The following is a 22,211-nucleotide window of genomic DNA, read 5'->3' as shown; positions in this document are numbered from 1 at the left end:
TTGGGGGAAACCAGCTGAGTTACTCACTTTGCACTTTGCGAAATTGCTCGCAATTTGTTTAATTTGATGACACAGAGTGGAAACGAGCCCCTCGGTCCACCAAGTCTACACCGACCAACAATCTCCGCACACTAACATCATCCTACAGGCACTTCGCGTAACTCAATTCAATCTCCCGCATATATACCAATTTCTAACACACCTCTATCCATCTATCCGCTATAAATATTATGTCGGATCTTATTTGTAAATACATTTTAGTTTATATCTATATCAAAAGTAAAATCTTGACCACTTCCGATGTTATTCCGCCCTTCTATCTCCACCTATCCCCAAACTCGCCTTTACGCCGCTGTTAAATCCCGCACCACACCGCTTGTGTCGCGTTGTTACTGGGGGGGGGGGGGGGGGGACTTTAGGACCCGTGGGACCCCGGAGCTTAGGACCCGCCGCCCGCGGCTGCTGCTGAACCCGCGGGAAGGGAGATTGTTTCAATCTTTATATTTTCACAAAGGTAATTTCTGTTCTGTTGCCGGACGCGGTTAATGCGTTAAAATGAACGGCTCGACAGACAGACAGACAGACAGATCTGATTTCAGTGGCTGTTTATTTCAACTCCCACATTTACATTTTATTTTACACACCCGGAGCGGAACCGGAGCAGATTCTCAGCCAGTTGTTTCTATCCCAAGTCCAGAAGAAAGGATAAAGTTTCTCCGTGAATTTATTCCCAGTGAAGGTGTAGAGATGGGACTTGGTGTCCGCGTCGTAAAATGAAACTGTCCCGGACTCGTAATTGAGATAAACTCCCAGCGTCCGGGGGATGGGACGGGCGGGGAGACGGGATGGAGGGGAGGTGAATGCATCAAACCTGTCACCCAGCCACCATCCGATGCTCCAGACTCCAGTCTCCGGGGTCAGTGTGACCCCTCTCTTCCTCTCCACAGACTCTGCGGCGACTCCCAGACTCCAGAACCGACTCTCCGCCACCTCCACCTCCCAGTAATGTCTCCCCGATGTGAATCCCTCCGATCCCAGCACACATTCCCAGTATGTAAACCTCTTCCCGGTGTCAGGGAGACTCCTCTGGGTCCTGGTCCATCTCACCCTCTTCCGATCCTCAGACACTTCGAGCCACGGATGCGCTGTTTCCACATCCAGGGTGACTGAGACTGGGGGGAGAAGCAGAGAATCAGAGAGTCCCCGGGGGTCGTGGGGAGACTCGGGCAGCGCAGCCCCGGGACCGGGGGAGAAGCCGCTCGGCCTCAGGCACAGGCGGGCGACAACTGACACCTTGCCTGGGGTTTCACCCCAACCACATCCGGTGGACAACAGACATCTTTCCCAGAGGTTTTATCCAGGGAAGGAGAGGGGAATTGTGTGACGTGGGGGTGGGTGGACGGGGAGGACGAGTGCGGAGAGTGAGGAGGATTGCGAGATTGTGTTGGGGATGGAGAAATGAACCGGGCTATTCATATATGGAGGCAGATCGGAGCATGAGGATATTGAGGTGAGTGGTAGTTTGAGGTTGTTAAAGAGGAGGTAGAGGTGTGGGATGGTCGCCATAATCATAGGGTGATTTCACGAAAGGTCACTGGATCATAGTTATTTACAGCTCAAAAATGGGCCGTTTTCGCGGTTTTTAACAGGTTTGAAAGTTCGCGTTTTCAGCATCAATAACATGTACTGGAAGTGACGTTTGTACCCCAGTTGGATTTTGCGGTTACGTGGGTGAGGATCTATGATGCTGTGACCTTTCGTGAAATCACCCTATAGTGAATGGGGGGAGACATGAGGGGCCAGATGACCTGCCCCTGTTTCTTTGAGTGGTGGGTGAGAGAGAGCGAGGTGTGGCTTGGACCATGGAAGGAAGGTTGAATGATCGGGTGTTGGACAGAATGGGTGGGAACTTGTGGTTGTAGGGTCGCTGAAAGAGAGGGGATTCACGGGTGGATTTGATGGGTGTGTACAACCAAGAACACACTGATCTCATTGTGAACCAATACATGTACTTCACTGACGGACTTGACAATGGTCCACATGTAAGGCTGGTCCAGAAAGTGAAGGCAGGTGGGATCCAAGGCGAGCTGGTGAAATTGAACCACAATTGGCTTGGTGGTTGGAGGTAGAAGGTAGCGGTAGAAGGATGAGTTTTCTGCTTGGAGGTCTGTGACTGGTGGAGTGCAGCAGAGATCGGTGCTGCAGCATGGATATCAAATCAAGAGTGCAGGTTTATCTTGAGAGCAAGGCATTTTAAAGTGGATCTGATTAGTAAGTTTTCTTTACACTGAGAGTGGGTGATATCTGCATCATGCTAGAGGAGGCGGTGGTGAGATCTAATCATTATATTTGAGGCACAAGGTGAGGTGCAGAAGAATCCCAATGTAATGTGGGCAAATCGATTAGTAAAGCTGGGAAATAGGTGAACATGGATGTGATGGGCCGAAGGGCCTGATGCTGTAATGTACAACCATGGCCCTCAGCTCCAAGAGCACTGAATGACTGAATCACCACAGCCACATGTGCAGGGAATTCCAAAGGTTCCCCAGTCTCTACGTGCAGTACCGTCTCTTTATCTCTGTCCTACATGTTGCAGCCCACATTCGGAGAGGGTGCCCGTTCTCCAGATCCCACAGACAGGGGAAACATCCTCCCCGCATCCAGCCCACTGAGCCCTGTAAGAACTTTGTGGTTTACTGATATCAGCCATGGGAGTCAGTGGGTTTATAGTGTATGTCGGTCAGAAATCATCATCTGCAATGGAGATAGTGAGGTCAAGGAATGGTAGGGAAGTGTCGGAAATGGTCCAGGTGTATTTGAGTGCCGGATGGAAGTTAGTGGTGAAGTGGATGAAGTCAGTCAATTGTGTGCGGGTGCAGGAGGTGGGCACACGCATGGGCCCCAGCTATGCCTGCCTATTTGTCGGTACGTCGAGCAATCCTTGTTCAATACCTACCAGGGCCCCATCCCCGACCTCTACCTCCGCTACATCGACGACTGCTTTGGTGCCACCTCCTGCACCCACACACAACTGACTGACTTCATCCACTTCACCACTAACTTCCATCCGGCACTCAAATACACCTGGACCATTTCCGACACTTCCCTTCTATTCCTTGACCTCACTATCTCCATTGGAGGTGATAGACTTCTGACCGACATACACTATAAACCCACTGACTCCCATGGCTATCTGGACTACACTTCTTCCCACCCTGCTTCCTGTAAGGACTCCATCCCCTACTCCCAATTCCTCCGTCTACGCCGCATCTGCTCCACGGATGAGGCGTTCCACACCAGGACATCTGGAATGTCCTCATTATTCAGGGAACGGGGGTTCCCCTCCTCCACCATAAATGAGGCTCGCACCAGAGTCTCTTCCATACCCCGCAACACTGCTCTCTCTCCCCATCCCCCCACTCGCAACAAGGGCCGAGTCCCCCTAGTCCTCACCTTTCACCCCACCAGCCGTCACATACAAAAAGTAATCCTCCGTCAGTTTCGCCACCTCCAACGTGACCCCACCACTCGCCACATCTTCCCATCTCCCCCCATATCTGCCTTCCGCAAAGACCGCTCCCTCCATAACTCCCTTGTCAATTCTTCCCTTCCCTCTCGTACCACCCCCTCCCCGGGCACTTTCCCTTGCAACCGCAAGATATGCAACACTTGTCCCTTTACCTCCCCCCTCGACTCCGTTCAAGGACCCAAGCAATCGTTCCAGGTGCGACAGAGGTTCACCTGCATCTCTTCCAACCTCATCTATTGCGTCCGCTGCTCTAGATGTCAGCAGATCTATATCGGTGAGACCAAGCGGAGGTTGGGTGATCGTTTCGCCGAACACCTTCGCTCGGTCCGCAATAACCAAGCTGACCTCCCGGTGGCTCAGCACTTCAACTCCCCCTGCACTCCGTCTCCGACCTCTCTGTCCTGGGTCCCCTCTTTGGCCACAGCGAGCAGCACCGGAAATTGGAGGAACAGCACCTCATATTCCGTTTGGGGAGTCTGCATCCTGGGGGCATGAACATCGAATTCTCCCAATTTTGTTAGTCCTTGCTGTCTCCTCCCCTTCCTCAGTCCCCCTGCTGTCTCCTCCCATCCCCCAGCCTTCGGGCTCCTCCTCCTTTTTCCTTTCTTGTCCCCGCCCACCGCCGCCCCCGATCAGTCTGAAGAAGGGTTTCGGCCCGAAACGTTGCCTATTTCCTTCGCTCCATAGATGCTGCTGCACCCGCTGAGTTTCTCCAGCTTTTTTTGTGTACCTTGGATGTGTATGTAGGTTGCACGGTTTGTCAGTTTGCAGATGTAACTAAAATTGGTGACATTGTGGAGAGTGAAGAAGGTTATCTGAGAGTAAATGGGAACCCTGTGAACTGGGCCAATGGGCTGAGGAACGGCAGGTGGGATTTATTCATGTAAAAGTGAGGTGATGCACTTTGCTGAGACAAACCAGGGCAGGACATACACAGTAAACGGGGAACTTTATAGAACTGAGAGATCTCGGGCTGCAAGTACACAGTGCCATGGAAGATGAAACGGTGACAGGCAGTGTGGTGAAGATTGTGTTTGTCACTCATGCTTCCATAGGTTAGGATATGAAATACATATTAAATCGCGACACTTCCCTAACATTCCTTGACCTCACTATCTCCGTTGCAGGTGATAGACTTCTGACCGACATCCACTATAAACCAACTGACTCCCATGGCTATCTGGACTACACTTCTTCCCACCCTGTTTTCTGTAAGGACTCCATCCCCTACTCCCAATTCCTCCATCTACGCCGCATCTGCTCCAAGGATGAGGCGTTCCACACCAGGACATCTGAAATATCCTCATTATTCAGGGAACGGGGGTTCCCCTCCTCTACCATAGAGGAGGCTCGCACCAGGTTCTCTTCCATACCCCGCAACACTGCTCTATCTCCCCATCCCCCGCACTCGCAACAAGGGCAGAGTCCCCCTAGTCCTCACCTTTCACCCCACCAGCCGTCACATACAAAAAGTAATCCTCCGTCAGTCAGTTTCGCCACCTCCAACGTGACCCCACCACTCGCCACATCTTCCGATCTCCCCCCATATCTGCCTTCCGCAAAGACCGCTCCCTCCTGAACTCCCTTGTCAATTCTTCCCTTCCCTCTCGGTCCACCCCCTCCCCGGGCACTTTCCCTTGCAACCGCAATAGATGCAACACTTGTCCCTTTACCTCCCCCCTCAACTCCGTTCAAGGACCCAAGCAGTCGTTCCAGGTGCGACAGAGGTTTACCTGCATCTCCTCCAACCTCATCTATTGCATCCGCTGCTCTAGATGTCAGCAGATCTATATCGGTGAGACAAAGCGGAGGTTGGGTGATCGTTTCGCCGAACACCTCCGCTCGGTCCGCAATAACCAAGCTGACCTCCCGATGGCTCAGCACTTCAACTCCCCCTCCCACTCCGTCTCCGACCTTTCTGCGCTGGGTCTCCTCCATGGCCACAGCGAGCAGTACCGGAAATTGGAGGAACAGCACCTCATATTCCGCTTGGGGAGTCTGCATCCTGGGGGCATGAACATCGAATTCTCCCAACTTTGTTAGTCCTTGCTATCTCCTCCGCTTCCTCAGTCCCACTGCTGCCTCCTCCCAACCCCCAGCCTTCGGGCTCCTCCTCCTTTTTCCTTTCTTGATAATTTCATCAGGTCTGAATGGCTGGGTTATAAGGGGACGTTGGACAGGCAGGGCCATTTGTCTTTGGAGCCCATCGGGGTGTTTTATAGATGTGTATAAGATCTATATAAGGTGCACAGATAGGGTTAACAGCCACAGTATTTCATCCAAAGCAGGAGTATGAACGTCTGACGCTGTGATGCTTCCTAGATGATGGGTTTAGTGGTATCTCCAATTTCCCATCAGCCCACAATACTATTAATGTTTGCATCTAGGTATTGCTTAAAGATATCAGAAACAAGAATAATAGTGAAGGTACAAGATTTACCTTGCTTGAAGTAATCAGATGTTTCTTTGAATGCCGTGTTGAACGAAACAGGGCAATTAAACTTTTCAATCGACAAGGCTTCATCTACCACCGACAGTGGTTTGGCTACATCACGAACCCTGCAAATATTGAACAGCTGGTTATAAACTGAGCATTAGAAATGTTTTAAGGTGTTCCACAATATTACACTGTTTCCGTCAAGACAGTGTCCTACCTTCGCTTGCGACCAGCTTCCTCCTGAAAGAAATAAAACAAATCTCAATTGATTTGATGAACTGTCCTCATCCTGACAGATGGAATTTCACCAAATTTCTACAACCCTCTGATAATTCCCGTTTCGCAACTCTTATCACCACTGTCATGTAGAGGGAAAGTGAATATTGCCGCAGAGATGTAGAACGATGGGGGAAAGCACAGGGAATGTTCATGATAATGATGCCATAACTGAGAGGATGGAACTTAATGAAAAGACTGGGCAGGTCATGGGATTTCATCTGTAAAAGATTACAGGAATGATGAGAGGGAAAATAATATTATCGGTGGATTTAAATGTGTGGGGATGAAATCATATCTTAAATCGAAGGGGAGACCAATAATCAAAGCTGAAATGTAACGTGGTCTTCAATAAATACCTAAAGGAATGCAGTCATGAGAACATGGACCTCACTTGCATTGGAGGGACTGAAGCCAACAGCAGAGATAAATTTAAATGCAAGCGGTGATAATTGCTCGGTTCTAAGCTTCACCCCAGTCTAGTTTCAGTAAAAGCACTGAATCAAGCACTTGAATCAATTAATTGTATTCTACCAAAAGCACGTCACAGATCACACACTGTACATATCTCACCGTGGTTTCGATCCCTGCGTCTATCTGTTCAAGCCCTCTAGGCCTCGCACAGACAGAGGTACTCCAGAACGGTACCTGGTCCTGAGCCTCGTGACCAGGGACTTGTATCTGTCCCCCGAACTCGAAGGACGAACAACATGGGGGTTGTCTCTTAATCACCGAATTACAAATATCGATTAACCCCATACATAACAGGCATTTCCCTAACCCAATGATACAACAATTCAATACATTGTATTCACAACCGACTTCAAGATGAATCAACTTGGAAACATTTACCCTGATGAACAGAACTCTCAGACAAGGCTCCACACCACATCCAATCAACACTTAGCAGAGTCAAACTCTGCAACATTGTTTACAAGCTATTTACAAGGTATATTTCTGGTTTGCAGCCATCCAATCCATTCTATGCATTTAGGACCAGATTGACAGGATTTGCAAGGCTTCCCATTCTTTGCTTGCAAATTGTATCTAAGTTCCAGACTTCCTGGCATCTCTCGCAGCCTGACCCAGAGAGCAATTCCAATTTGACCAAATCTCCCAGCAAACCCTGAAACTTAACCCCATTTTGAAGTCCTGGCTGGTCCAATTTAGCCAGGGGTAACAGTGGGGTAAACACATTAGGGCTCATGGAATTTGGGGTATTGTTACCGGGTGTGGGGAGTAGATGGGAGGGATGATGAGTGGAGCAGAAATCTTGATTGGATAGGATGGGCCAAATGGCCTGTCTATGATGCAGAATGGGATGTCATTCTATGGTGAAACAAGGTGGACAAAACAAACAGAGCAAATTCCCTCAAGGTGACAACCCACTGCTGATGGGAACCAGATATAGATGATCAATCTGATGTGTGCACCACGTTCTAGATTTCAATGTTAATCCCCACAATGTGGCCATGGCTGATCTTGCCCAGGACTGAACTCCTCCTCTTTGCCCCATTCCCGTCGATTACAATTACCCGATTTTTTTAATGTATCCTCTTCTGGTTTAAAATATGTCTAACATGTAAAACCTCTCTGAGTCTCTAGGTTGGAGACTCCCAGATATTCACTGCCCTCTGTCCATTCGTGGTCCTTGGGATCAGATATAGGATCACCCGTCGTTGTTCTAAACTCCGCATAATATAAACACCTCTCTACATTCCTGCCAGACATTCCTGAGATCCCATAGATTCAGCGGGAGGCCAATTAGTTTCTGAACAACAACAGCTGGAACAGAGGGAACATTTACTCAGTTCCGAGTTACTGATAAATGCAGCATTTATTTCTGAAATGTCACCCACCATTTTATGACTGCACTTTCACTTCACCAAACTATAGTGTAACCCCTCACCTTCAGAAACACAACACAGTCTTTTCGATCCATCTGTTGCTGCAACTTTACGAGTTCCTCCTGAATGGAACTTAAATTCTCTTGAATCTTTTGAAGATTTTTCTCCATTGTATTCAAAATCTTCTTCTCTTCCTCCCGTATATCTGCCAGTGTGCGTTGCTCTTTCTCAGTGAGAATCTGGTGCAGTTCAGCATACTGGGATGTGATCTTGGACTGAAGGTTGTGTGACTGTTCCTGTGAAATAAAAGGTGAAGATCAATATATAATGTCACTGGTTGTGTTTCCTCACGACTTTAACGGTGACGTTTGGCCTGTGCATGTTTTTATTTGCTTTGGCAATTCAATAGTTTGTCTAATGTAGACAAAAATGCTGGAGGAAGGAACTCAGCGGGTGATGCTTGACCAGGGAGAAGGCGTGAACCACACGGGCAGCACCCGAGGTCAGGATCGAACCCGCTCACCAGAACTAGGAGACAGCAGCACTACTTGTGTCACTGCGCTGCCCTATTATTACACGCATCACAGGGATCAAATCTACACAAGATCAGGAAATCGAAACTTAAAAGCCTCACCAGAACTCCAGAAATCTTCTGTTTCTGTTGCTGCTCCATTCGCTGGATCCCTGATTGCTTTTTTGTAAGAGACTGGATGGAAGATTTCACCTGATCCTGGGATTGTGATTGAAAATCAGTGTAAAATAAGTGTTTGATTATAAACATGGAATTAAACAATTATGCGATCAAAATCGGTTTGCTGTTACCTTGTAGGTTTCAACAGCTTCTTTAACCGGCATGAAGCGGTGATCTCTGTGTTCCCGCCCAGCTGCACAAATCACACAGATCAGCTTCTTGTCTGTTTCACAAAACAGCTTCAGTTCTTCCTGATGTTCCTCGCACTGAAGTTTACTTTCCTTCTCTATCCGATTTAGGCTCAGTGTTCGAGCGTTCTCAGACAGTCTCGCCAAGGCCCAACTCACCCTGAGGGTGCAGTCTGTAAACTCCTCTCTACACTCCGGGCAGGGGTTTCTCTCCTCCCTGTCCCAACTCTGTGTGATACAGGAGCGGCAGAAGTTGTGCCCACACTCCAGTGCCACGGGATCGGTGAAGAAATCCAGGCAGATGGGACAAACTGCCTCCTCGGTTAAACTCTTGAACCTGTCTTTCGAAGCCATTTTTAACATTTGATTTTAACCATCCACTTCCTGGTTCAAAACGCATTCCCATTCGCTGAAACTGCTGACGCCCTGCAGTAATTGATTGGAGCGCCGGAGGCTGAAGTGCATGGGATCAAGAGGTGAATGGATTGGGTAGTTTTCCACTGCGCACGCTGCCGTCTCGTGGAATGAATGTTATTTGGCTGCAAGTGTTGAGTGTTCAGTGTCCTGGCCGCTCCCAACTAATCTCACATGAGGGAGGGGTCAGTTAAACATTAAACTGCATCTGCCCACTCACCCAACCTGTCCTAGTCACCCTTCATCCTCGTAGCATCCTCCTCACAGTTCGCACTGCCACCCAGCTTTGTGTCATCTCCTCCCTTTTTTCACCTCCTACCTCTCCCTCTCCCCTTTCCCCACTGACACATCGCCTCCACCCCTGATTCATCCGCCCCGCCCCTCGCCCCGCCCCCCTCGCCACCTCTCTCCGTCCCCCTCCCCGCCTCCCTCGCCACCTCTCCCCGTCACTCTCTCCGCCTCCCTCGCCACCTCTCCCCGTCACTCTTCCCGCTTCTCCCTCCCATCTTCCCGCTTCTCCCGCCCCTCTCCCCACTTCTCTCCCGCTAGGGACAATTGATACATCCAATAGCAGTTTATTCAGCCATCTTGAAATTGTTTGTGTTGTCACATTTGTGTGCGGCTTTTTATGGCTGATGAATAATGCAGATTCTACACCTCCCTGATGTTTGGTTGTTTCAATGTAGTATTTTAACTATGTAACTACACAAAGTCTTTGATCTGAAGGATATGCTGAAAAAAACAATTTTCATCCCGAAACTCCTGGTCTGCTCTGTTTTAGCAGGTCATAGACATAGAATGTAATTTCCTCTGATTTCATTCCCATTCTGTCTATCCTTAACGTGTAATGTTTGTACTCTTTGAGCTGAGACCAAAGCTATTAACATGACTACTTCCATCGTGATTTTGTCTAGCGACAAATTTGAGATGTGATCCCAGTCCCCAAGTAGTGATAGTGCATCCCTCACATTCCAGATTTCCGTATATCTCGGTCTGGGAAGTTTAGCATTAAAGATGCCCTTCATGTATCTGCAAATCAAAGGGTGTGATCCTAGAACTTCACGTTCGGATGGTTTCGATAAGTATGCCGACAAAGCACTCCTTGCTGTATTGATCGCACTATAGCTTAAGTTATCATCAAAATGTAATTTTGACACAAATTCTACAACATCTGAAGTGTCTGCAGTTTCGTAAGAAATATTTTGTGTTGAACAAAACTGTTCTCATTTCTTAATATAAGAAATGTACTGCTTCTGGGTACCATACCTCCACGATCCTGTAATTACATCCATAGAGCGATCTGATAGTCCTCTTCCAACATATGGTCTCTTTACAATCTGCAAATCAACAAATCAATACGATCATGTAAAGGATGAAATTCGCCAGTTACAGGGTGCGCAAGTAGGTTTTCTTGTCTAAATAAATGCATAATGGGTTCAGTCACCATTTTTAACACCAATGGATACCATGTTTGTGTGGGCCAGTCTGGAACCACCAACAATCCTGAGGCATAATCTTGTTGGATCTTCTGTAGACACCTACTGATCAGGCAAAAGGGAGGACATGCATACAAAAATATTACACCCCAATTTAGCTTAAACGCATCTACCCCTGTCGCACCTGGATCTGGCTCCCAAGAAAAATATTGAGGTAACTGGTGATTCAATCTGGATGCAAACAAGTCAATTTCAGGTTTCCCAAATTTTGTAACTGTTTTTCAGAAAACGTCACGATTTAACATCCATTCTGTATTGTCATTGAAATTTCTTGATCTGGTATCTGAAATTATGTTGAATTTACCTGGGAGGTAAACTGCAGAAAGCCAAATATCTTTCTCAATGCACCAGTGCCAAATCCTGTTTGCCAATCTGTCACATGCTTCTGACTTGACTCCACCCATATGATTGATATATGCTACTGCCGTAGTGTTGTCAATCTGAACTTGTACATGCAAATGTTGTACCTTCCGGCAAAGAGCTTTCAAGCCATGCAATACACCAAGTAATTCAAGATAATTAATGCCATGTGTCTCGAACAAAGGTTCTTCCTCTGCATTCCATCTACCTCCACAGCTTGAGTTGACATCCCAGTGCACTTGCATCTGTTTGTAAAATGGTAGCTGGTGATTCAATCATTATTTTCCTGTAGGAACAATTCACATTTTTAATCCACCATTCTATATCCTCAATTGTTGTTCTCGGTAATTGCATTGGTCTATCAAAATGTCCAGCATGTCTTTTTAATGCTGCAATTTTTGCTCTCTGCAATTGCTGATAGTGGAGTGGCCCCAGCTGGACAACTGGGAATGAGGCAATTAACTTGCCCAGCAAACTAGCCACTTTCTAATTGATGGTTGTTTACCTGCAATCAGTTCTTTACAACCTTCAATCAATAGCAGCTTATTTTCCTTGGGTAAGGTCACTGTCATGTGATGTGAATTAATAGTGAACCCCAAGTAATCAATTATTTTATTAGGTATCTGTCTGGAATTCTCACAGTGAATGACAAATCCCATTATTTTAAATGTGAGTTTTACTTTTAAAACTGAAGCTGTTGCCATGGCTTCTGTATCTGCCAAAATTAAAATGTCATCCAAATAAGCCATTATCAAATGGCCTTGAGCTCTTAGCAATGCTAAAATTGGCTTCAGCAGTTTTGTAAACAATCTGGGGGCTGATGTCAGCCCATTTGGTAATGCTCGAAACTGTCAAATCTGAGACATCCAGACACATTTCAAATATCTGCGGTGTTGCACATGCACCGCAACAGAATAATATGCATCATGGAGATCTATGCTGGCCATGTAGCATTATGTTGAAATTAATTGCAAAGTTTTAGTAAAAGTCTCCATTTTGAAATGCTTATACTGAACAAAGGAGTTGAGACTCGTGAGGTCCAAAATGATTCTAGTACCACATCCTTTTTTGTTCTAGAGAAAATACTAGATACAAATTGATGGTTTTGATAAGTTGTTTTCTCTATTACCCCTCTATTACTCAAAATCTAAATTTCTATTTGAATTCTTCTCATCTCCTCTTTGGAGAAGGAATATATTATTTTTGGAGTTGTTGTGTAGGGGGATTTTCATTCTGGTGAAATTCAATTCTAAACCCCATAATACTGCACAGTATATATGAATCAGATGTTATTAGTTTCCATTATTTTAAAAAGAATTGTAACCTACCCTAAACTTGTAAATAGGATACATCTGATATGTTTCTTTCAGAACCAGAGCCAGAGTATACTGGTGTCACTTTTTGTACCTTGCCCCTTGTGGGAATACCATGTCCTCCACGTCCTGGGGTTGTATGTCCATATCTTGTATGTGAGTACGAGCGACATGTTCCATCACCAGTTCACCTTCGGTATGGATATTGCCTTCTAGCTGTGGTGCGAAACATCGGTGGTTTCAGATTCCCGAGGGTTTTTGAGTTTTCGCTGAGAACCTTTAGTTCTTTGGCAAGCTCATCTACAAAGAGTAAATTTGGCAATTGTATATTAAATGGTTTACAGAGCCCTGCAAATTTAGGATGTATGGTAGGTCTTATCGCAGTTTTACGAATACAGTTTATTTCAAAATGTGCATTACATATCATTCCAGTTACATCCTGTTATGCCATATTCACATCCCCTTATTCCAGATCTTTGGCAAATGCCGTAATATTTGACCAAATCAATCTTAATAACCGCTGTAATCTAATTTCTTGAGCTCTTACTGCAATGCCCATATACTTCCACGCTTTTTTGTTAACAGATGGCACTCCTAGCAGAACACAGTTTTGCGAGATTTCATATTTATTGATAACTTCATCCATTGTTGTATCCTCTGATTGATGGGAAAACAGGTCATTTATACGTTCTGCTATTTCCTCTGAAAGAGGTTGTCCCTTGTGTCTGGTACTATAGAACTTTTGGCACAGCCCTGGCATTTTTCTTTTTTGCATTGGGTTCTGGTCATCAACTGGTTCATTTTCAGACTATTCTGGATATTCCTCCTCATAGTGGGGTTCACCTGGTTCATCATCAGGTATTTCATGCGATGGCTCTATTATTATGGGCCAACGCTTGTTTGTCCCTCTTTGGGATACATCAAGCTCTTCCATTGAGCTGTATATTGGCAGCCCAATTTTGGATGCTGCTCCATATTCTGGGTCTCCAGTAGAACAACGCATGTATTGTCTTTCAGACATTTCTGGTGCTGCCTCCCTGTCAGGTCAGCCCATATATTCATATTTATCATCAGGCATTTCGGTCGCTGGCTCAAATCTGGGCCAACGTTTCCCAGAACCTCTTCTGGGTGTTCCATGCGGTTGCTCTTTGAGCCCGCGTTTTTTCTCCTTCTGGAGTTTGCCTTTATAAATCATTTTACCCACGAAGAATTCCTGTTGAGAGATTCTGTTCCTCTCTGGTTCTCACACATCCGAGTCTATCAGCCGATTTATTTTCATTTTGGCTTTGCTCCCAGAGGGAGTTTCAACGGGATTTTTTCTCCCGGTATTAAAGTACTCTGTTTCTCTACCGAATTTTCACTGGGACGCCCGCTACTTTCAGCCACCCTTTCATCGCGAGTGCTTACTGCAGTGCGTTTTCCCGTATTCTTCCCACCTTTCTCCTTAATTTTTGAACTTGCCTGTCTCTGCACGCAGTCCCCGGAGAAAAGCAGCCTGAATGTGAAAGTTAAAATACTTACTTTCAGGTTTTCTTTACTCAACATCCGGGTCACTGCTCGTGCGGTCGACCGGTCGGTGCAGAGAGTAGCTTTGAATGTTTGTCTCTTTGTTACATTACGTTACGTGAGTTGCGAGAGTGTTTGTTTTTGTTTTAAGTACGAGAGTACACACTGGGGAAAAGGACGAGTGCGAGAGTGTTTGTTTTTGTTTTAAGTACATCGGGTGTCGATTGGTTAATTGCTGCCGTATAGTTCAGTACTTTCGTGGTGTGTTTGTGCGGGCGCTGCCACTACCTCACACACACACACACCGGACCAACGAGCTAACGTTAATTAGCCAGCTAGCTTATTGCGTTCACTGCTCCAAAGTATGGACTTCACATGGTCACTATGGACTCTTATGCTTCTACTGTTCGTCTTGGATTATCTGCCCACTGCATCATATGGATATACTCTTCCGGATAACCAACGGATTACTTACTGCAGGGACTTTTTACTTCAGCTGCAATTACACTCTCACCAAGCCCCTGCCATAGACAAGTTGCCGGAGGAGCTACAATGTAAACTCCCAACCGACCGGACAGGCACCCTGCACAACAATAGAAAGAAGGTAACGAGACGGGGGAGGAAGAAGAAGGGTGGAATTAAAGCAAGACTTAGGCGAGGAGAAAGTAAGCACCGTGCACTTCCCTCAGTGATCCTTGCTAATGTGCGCTCATTGCGTAACAAGACTGATGAACTGCAAGCTAACGTTTTTCACATGTATGAATACCGGACTGCTTCCATTCTTGCTTTCACTGAAACATGGCTGACTGGGAGTGACAACAGTGACAGCATGCACATAGATGGCTTCGGGTCTCCTGTAAGGTTAGACCGTGACACTGAACTGACTGGCAAGCACCATGGCGGTGGTGTCTGCCTCTACATCAATCCACGCTGGTGCAAAACAGTTGTTGTCAGAGAAGAACTGTGCAACCCTGACATTGAACTCTTGGCTGTCTCCCTGCGTCCCTTCTACCTTCCCAGGGAATTCCCACAACTGTTTTTCATTCTGGTTTATATCCACCCCAGAGCAAATGCATCCACTGCTACGGAACATATAAGAAATATGCTCGACAGACTCGAACTGATATCTCCGGATGCCCCTAAATTCATCATGGGTGACTTCAATCACTGTTCAATTGACAAGTCACTTAAAGGATTTTACCAGTATGTCAACTGCACCACCCGTCTAGGGAAAACACTGGACAAATGCTATGGGTCAGTCCCAGACGCCTACAGAGCCGTCTCCCTCCCTCCCCTAGGTTCTGCTGACCACAGCAGCATACTGCTCGTTCCTGCCTACACACCTGTGGTAAAGAGAACAGAGAAAGTCATCAAGGACATCAAACAGTGGACACCGGACAGTATTGACAGGCTTCAAGGGTGTTTTGAAATCACAGACTGGAATACCCTCACATCCTCCTCCACCAACATCAGTGAGCAAGCGGATATAGTCTCAGCATACATCACTTTCTGTGTAGACAATATTATCCCCTCCAAGAAAGTCACAATCTTCCCTAACAATAAACCCTGGGTGACTAAAGATCTGAAAAACATACTGAATAAGAAAAAGAGAACATTTTTTACCGGTTCTGAAGCTGAGAAGAAGAAGGTAAACAGAGAGGTCAAGCGGGCCATAAAAATTGCCAAGCTGAAATATAAGAACAAAGTGGAGCAGACCTTTGGAAAAGGGAACCTCCGTGCGGCTTGGCAGGGCCTCAAGAACATGGCAGCAGTGAACTCTGTCTCTACCAGCCGCAAGCCCATTCAGGTAGCAGGAAGCAGCTTCACTTCACTCCCGAATGATCTCAACTCCTTCTACACCAGATTTGAAAAGGACAATAGCACCCAGCTAGAATCAATCGTCTCCACACTCATACCTGATGACTCCGGCCTCAACATCAACACATCAGAGGTGTTGAGAGCCCTCAAAAGGACTAAAAAGAACACAGCTCCAGGGTCAGACAACATCTGCGGGCGGACCCTATGGCACTGTGCTGAGCAGCTGGGAGGTGTGTTCCAGCATCTGTTCCAGGGCTCTTTGACCAGCAGCACAGTCCCCGCGATGTGGAAAAACTCAACAGTGATTCCCATCCCAAAGAAGGGCACCACCAAGGTCCTGAATGACCTTAGACCGGTGGCTCTCACCTCCCTGATCATGAAGGCCATGGAGAGGATCATCAAGGAGCACATCACCAAGGCAACTGGCTCGATGATGGATCCATTGCAGTTTGCTTACCAGGCTGGCAGGGGTGTCGATGACGCAAAAATATTCATCTTAAACACCATCCATAAGCATCTGGAAATCCCCAAGGCCACAGCCAGACTTCTGTTTGTAGACTTCTCATCAGCATTCAACACCATGCAGCCACATATTTTGGCTGAGAAGCTCATCACCCGCTTCCACCTCAACCACCAACTCACTCTGTGGATTATAGACTTCCTCACCAACAGATCACAGAGGGTGTTGGTGAACCACACCTTGTCCGACACCCTCTTCACCTTCACTGGCTCTCCACAAGGCTGTGTCCTCTCCCCACTTCTCTTCATTCTCTACACTGATGACTGCAGATCCACCCAGCCAAACTGCCACTTCGTAAAATTTGCTGATGACACAGTTCTCCTGTCTCTTCTTCCCAGCCACACACAACATCACAGCTCAGCCCTGCAGGACTTTATAGTATGGTGTGAAAAGTCTTGTCTTGAGCTAAATATAAGCAAAACCAAGGACATGATTGTGACTTTTTCCCCCCAACAGAGACAGATGGCTGAGGCAGCCACCACTATCATCCAGCAGGAGCCAGTGGAGATAGTGGAGGTATACAAATACCTGGGAACAGCCTTCGACAACCTGCTAAGGTTTTCCTCTAACATAGAGGAAATCCTTAAAAAGTGCCATCAGAGACAGTACCTACTCAGGAAGCTGAAGTCATTTGGGATTAACAAAGACATTCTCACTACATTCTACTACGCATTCATTGAAAATGTAATAACCTTCTCTTTCACTAGCTGGTTCCACTCCATCACCCTGCAAAACAGAAACCGCCTGTTGAATGTGGTCAAGGTCTGCTCAAAAATAATTGAGCAGCCCGTCCGAACTCTCACTGCCCTATGCGACCAACAGTCTTTAAAGTTAACACGCAGGATTCTTCAGGACCCCTCTCACATCCTGTTTCCTGAGTTTGAGTGGCTCCCCTCAGGACCCAGACTCCGCTGTCCGGGTTGCCGGACACAGAGGAGGAAGGCAACCTTCATCCCCAGGGCTGTCCAGCTTTTTAATGCTGATCACTGACTCATGAACATATGAAATGAAATAACCTTCTATATGCACTTTTTTAATTGAAGCACTTAGAAAGCATTTTAAAAACTATTGCTATGTGTTGAATGTTGATGTGTGATTGTGCAGTGTGTCTGTGGAATGCGTGTGCTGGTTGATTAGGCAGTATGCGTGCTGCTTATGTTTGTTGATTGTGTCCCTTTTTAAAAAGCTACTGTAATGCGCCTTTTTAAATTGCCCCTCGGGGACGAATAAAGTGCTTTGAATTGAATTGAATTGAATTGAATGAACGCTTGGAGGAGGTCCCCCCAAGCATACTAACAGCGCAATGCGTCTGACGATATGACGCGCATGCGCCTGGACGGCCTTCTTCACGTAGTCACTCACGTGACTCCGAAGTAAAATCTAATATTATCGGTGGATTTAAATGTGTGGGGATGAAATAATATCTCAAATTGAAGGGAAGACCAATAATCAAAGTTGAAATGTAACGTGGTATTCAATAAATACATAAAGGAATGCAGTCACGAGAACATGGACCTCACTTTGCATTGGAGGGACTGAAGCCAACAGCAGAGATAAATTTAAATGCAAGCGGTGATAATTGCTCGGTTCTAATCTTCCCCCCAGTCTAGTTCCGGTAAAAACACTGAATCAAGCACTTGAATCAATTAATTGTATTCTACCCAAAGCACGGCACAGATCACACACTGTACCTATCCCACCGTGGGTTCGATCCCTGCATCTATCTGTTCAAGCCCTCTAGGCCTCTCACAGACAGAAGCACTCCAGAAGGGTACACGGTCCTGAGTGCTCTTCCAGAAGATGGGCACTGAGCCTCGTGACCAGGGATTTTTATATGCCCCGCAAACTCGGGGGGGCCGAACCACACGGGGGTTGTCTCTTAATCACCGAATTACAAATATCGGTTAACTCCATACATAACAGACATTTCCCTAACCCAATGATACAACAATTCAATACATTGTATTCACAACCGACTTCAAGATGAATCAACTTGGAAACATTTACCCTGATGAACAGAACTCTCAGACAAGGCTCAACACCCCATCCAATCAACACTTAGCAGAGTCAGACTCAGCAACATTATTTACAAGCTATTTACAAGGTATATGTCTGGCTTGCAGCCATCCAATCCATTCTATGCATTTAGGACCAGATTGACAGGATTTGCAAGGCTTCCCATTCTTTGCTTGCAAATTGTATCTAAGTTCCAGACTTCCTGGCATCTCTCGCAGCCAGTCCCAGAGAGCAATTCCAATTTGAACACATCACTCAGCAAACCCTGAAACTTAACCCCATTTTGAAGTCCTGGCTGGTCCAATTTAGCCAGGATTAACAGTGGGGTAAACACATTAGTGCTCAGGGAATTTGGGATATAGTTACCGGGTGTGGGGAGTAGATGGGAGGGATGATGAGTGGAGCAGAAATCTTGACTGGAGAGGATAGGCCAAATGGCCTGTCTATGATGTAGAATGGGATGTCATTCTATGGTGAAACAAGGTGGACAAAACAAACAGAGCAAATTCCCTCAAGGTGACCACCCACTGCTGATGGGAACCGGATATAGATGATCAATCTGATGTGTGCATCAAAGATCTTATAGCAGAGCAAGATAGACTACTCCTCCCAAATGCAATGGACTGACGTGTAGTACGCTATGGAGGGGATCATGGGCATTTTTCCACGCCCATTTTAGCAACCTGAGCCTAACTAACCCGACCCGACTCGCACTATAATCAATGTTGCGGGGCAACAGTTTGTGTGGGTCAGATTCATAAATCTGTCAGTTCAAACTTCTTGTCAAGAATAAAATTTGATTCTGGTAATTGTCTTTTTTAATGTTTTTTAAATCATTTATTTTTAAATGGCTCACAAGCAGTGTTTGAGTTGATTTTGTAGTAACCGGAACCGACCCGACTCGCAGGGTGATTGACAGGGGGGGCTTTTTGTGCGTGATATAGGGTTAGATTCATAATTCTGTTAGTTCATAATTCTGTTGATTCTTGTTAAAGAATAAAATGTTTATAAACACACATACATGAAAATTGTATAAATGTATATGACACACACAATTATATTTCTTCTAATCCAATAATGAACTTTATTTCAGACTAGACAAGGGACATTAAATAAGAAACATTGTAAATAAAAAACATTGTCTTGGGGCACCCTCTCTCCCCGCTGCCCCGGGCCGCCCACCCTCTCTCCCCGCTGCGGATCCAATCTTTGGCCGGAAGCAAGAAGGCGAGAGCAAGAAAGCGGAACAAGATGGCGGAGTCGGGTTGCTAAAATGTGTCCTATAATCACCCAGGAATCCGCCCATGAGCGTACATCACGTTTGCGTGAGAGTAATCCATCTTGCTTTGCTATAAGATCTTTGGTGTGCATCACGTTCTAGATGTCAATGTTAATCCCCACAATGTGGCCATGGCTGATCTTGCCCAGGACTGAACTCCTCCTCTTTGCCCCATTCCCGTCGATTACAATTAGCCGATTTGTTTTAATGTATCCTCCTCTGGTTTAAAATATGTCTAACATGTAAAACCTCTCAGAGTCTCTAGGTTGGAGACTCCCAGATATTCACTGCCCTCTGTCCATTCGTGGTCCTTGGGATCAGATATAGGATCACTCGTCGTTGTTCTAAACTCCGCATAATATAAACACCTCTCTACATTCCGGCCAGACATTCCTGAGATCCCATAGATTCAGCAGGAGGCCAATTAGTTTGGGAACAACAACAGCTGGAACAGAGGGAACATTTACTCAGTTCCGAATTACTGTTAAATGCAGCATTTATTTCTGAAATGTCACCCACCATTTTGTGACTGCACTTTCACTTCACCAAACTATAGTGTAACCCCTCACCTTCAGAAACACAACACTGTCTTTTTGATCCATCTGTTGCTGCAACTTTAAGAGATCCACCTGAATGGATTTTAATTGTTTTCCAATCTTTCGAAGATTGTTCTCCATTATATTTAGAATCTTCTTCTCTTCCTCCCATATATCTGCCAGTGCGCGATGTTCTTCCTCAGTGAGAACCTGGTGTAGTTTAACAAACTGGGATGTGATCTTGGATTGAAGGTTGTGTGACTGTTCCTGTGAAATAAAAGATGAAGATCAATATATAATGTCACTAATTGTGTTTGCTCACGAAGTAACGGTGACATTTGGCCTGAAATGTTTTATTTGCTTTGGCAATTCAATAGTTTGTCTAAGGTAGACAGAAATGCTGGAGGTATGTACAACAAGGAGAAGGCGTGAACCACACGGGCAGCACCCGTGGTCAGGATCGAACCCGCTCACCAGAACTAGGAGACAGCAGCACTACTTGTATTATTACAGGCATCACAGGGATCAAAGCTACACAAGATCGGGAAATCGAAACTTAAAAGCCTCACCACAACTCCAGAAATCTTCTGTTTCTGTTGCTGCTCCGTTCGCTGGATCCCTGATTTCTTTTTTGTAAGAGACTGGATGGAAGATTTCACCTGATCCTGGGATTGTGATTGATAATCAGAGAATAAAAGTGTTAGATTAGAAAGATGGAATTAAACAATGATGCGATCAAAATCGGTTTGTTTTTACCTTGTAGGTTTCAACAGCTTCTTTAACCGGCATGAAGCGGTGATCTCTGTGTTCCCGCCCAGCTGCACAAATTACACAGATCAGCTTCTTGTCAGTTTCACAAAACAGCTTCAGTTCTTCCTGATGTTCCTCGCACTGAAGTTTACTTTCCTTCTCTGTCCGATTCACGCTCAGTGTTCGAGCTTTCTCAGACAGTCTCGCGAAGGTCCGACTCACGCTGTTGGTGCGGTCTGTAAACTCCTCTCTACATTCCGGGCAGGAGATTCTCTCCTCCCTGTCCCAACTCTGTGTGATACAGGAGCGGCAGAAGTTGTGCCCACACTCCAGTGCCACCGGATCGGTGAAGAAATCCATGCAGATGGGACAAACTGCGTCCTCGGTTAAACTTTCGACCGGGTCTTTCGAAGCCATTTTAACATTTGATTTTAACCACCCACTGGTTGAAAACGCATTCCCATTCGCTGAAACTGCTGACGCCCTGCAGTAATTGATTGGAGCACTGGAGGCTGAAGTGCATGGGATCAAGAGGTGAATGGATTGGGTAGTTTTCCACTGCGCGCGCTGCCGTCTCGTGGAATTAATGTTATTTAGCTGCAAGTATTGAGTGTTCAGTGTCCTGGCCGCTCCCAACTAATCTCGCATGAGGGAGGGGTCAGTTAAACATTAAACTGCATCTGCCCACTCACCCAACCTGTCCTAGTCACCCTTCATCCTCGTAGCATCCTCCTCATAGTTCGCACTGCCACGCAGCTTTGTGTCATATACTCTATTTCTCACCTCCTATCTCTCTCCTTCCCCCACTGACACATCGCCTCCACCCCTGACTCATCCGCCCCCGCCCCTCTCCCCGCTTCTCCCGCCCATCTCCCCGCCTCCCTCGCCACCGCTTATCCCTCCTTCACCCCGCCCTTCTCCCGCCCCTCTCCCCGCCTCCCTCGCCACTGCTTCTCCCTCACTCTCCCCGTCACTCTCACCGCTTATCCCACCCCTCTCCTTGCCTCTCCCCGTCATTCTACCCGCTTCTCCCGCCCTTGTCCCTCCCTTCTCCCCGCTTCTCCCGCCCCTCTCCCCGCCTCCCTCGCCACTGCTGCTCCCTCCCTCTCCCCGCTCTTCTCCTGCCCATCTGCCCGCCTTCCTCGCCACCGCTTCTCCCTCCCTCTCCCCGTCCCTCTCCCCGCTTCTCCCTATCTCTCCCCCGTCCCTCTCCCTGCCGCTCCCCGTCACTTTCC

The 22,211-nt window shown here is 46.6% G+C and overlaps 1 protein-coding gene across 3 annotated transcripts; it reads right to left on the bottom strand.

Moving 5' to 3' along the window:
* Window positions 1–588: 588 nt before the first annotated feature.
* Window positions 589–21,731, bottom strand: LOC129716353 (zinc-binding protein A33-like). 3 transcript variants are annotated; one of them, XM_055666231.1, is made up of 7 exons: window positions 20,983–21,730; window positions 20,796–20,891; window positions 8,724–8,819; window positions 8,152–8,385; window positions 6,184–6,206; window positions 5,970–6,088; window positions 589–1,172 (listed from the first exon to the last, which is right to left on the bottom strand). In XM_055666231.1, the coding sequence occupies exons 1-7, from the start codon at window positions 21,391–21,393 to the stop codon at window positions 637–639; spliced, it is 1,515 nt and encodes a 504-aa protein (XP_055522206.1). In that variant the 5' UTR covers window positions 21,394–21,730; the 3' UTR covers window positions 589–636. The 3 variants fall into 3 exon arrangements, with proteins under 3 accessions (XP_055522206.1, XP_055522205.1, XP_055522204.1); XM_055666230.1 differs by lacking the exons at window positions 8,152–8,385; window positions 8,724–8,819 and adding an exon at window positions 20,260–20,493 and having other exon boundaries at window positions 20,983–21,731; XM_055666229.1 differs by lacking the exons at window positions 20,796–20,891; window positions 20,983–21,730 and adding an exon at window positions 8,912–9,699.
* Between the last annotated feature and the right edge of the window lie 480 nt (window positions 21,732–22,211).

Source organism: Leucoraja erinacea, unplaced genomic scaffold (genome assembly GCF_028641065.1).
Source record: "Leucoraja erinacea ecotype New England unplaced genomic scaffold, Leri_hhj_1 Leri_216S, whole genome shotgun sequence".
Classification (NCBI taxonomy): Eukaryota; Metazoa; Chordata; class Chondrichthyes; order Rajiformes; family Rajidae; genus Leucoraja; species Leucoraja erinaceus.
Note: the sequence above shows the minus strand (reverse complement) of the source record. Positions and strands in the feature narration are given on the sequence as shown.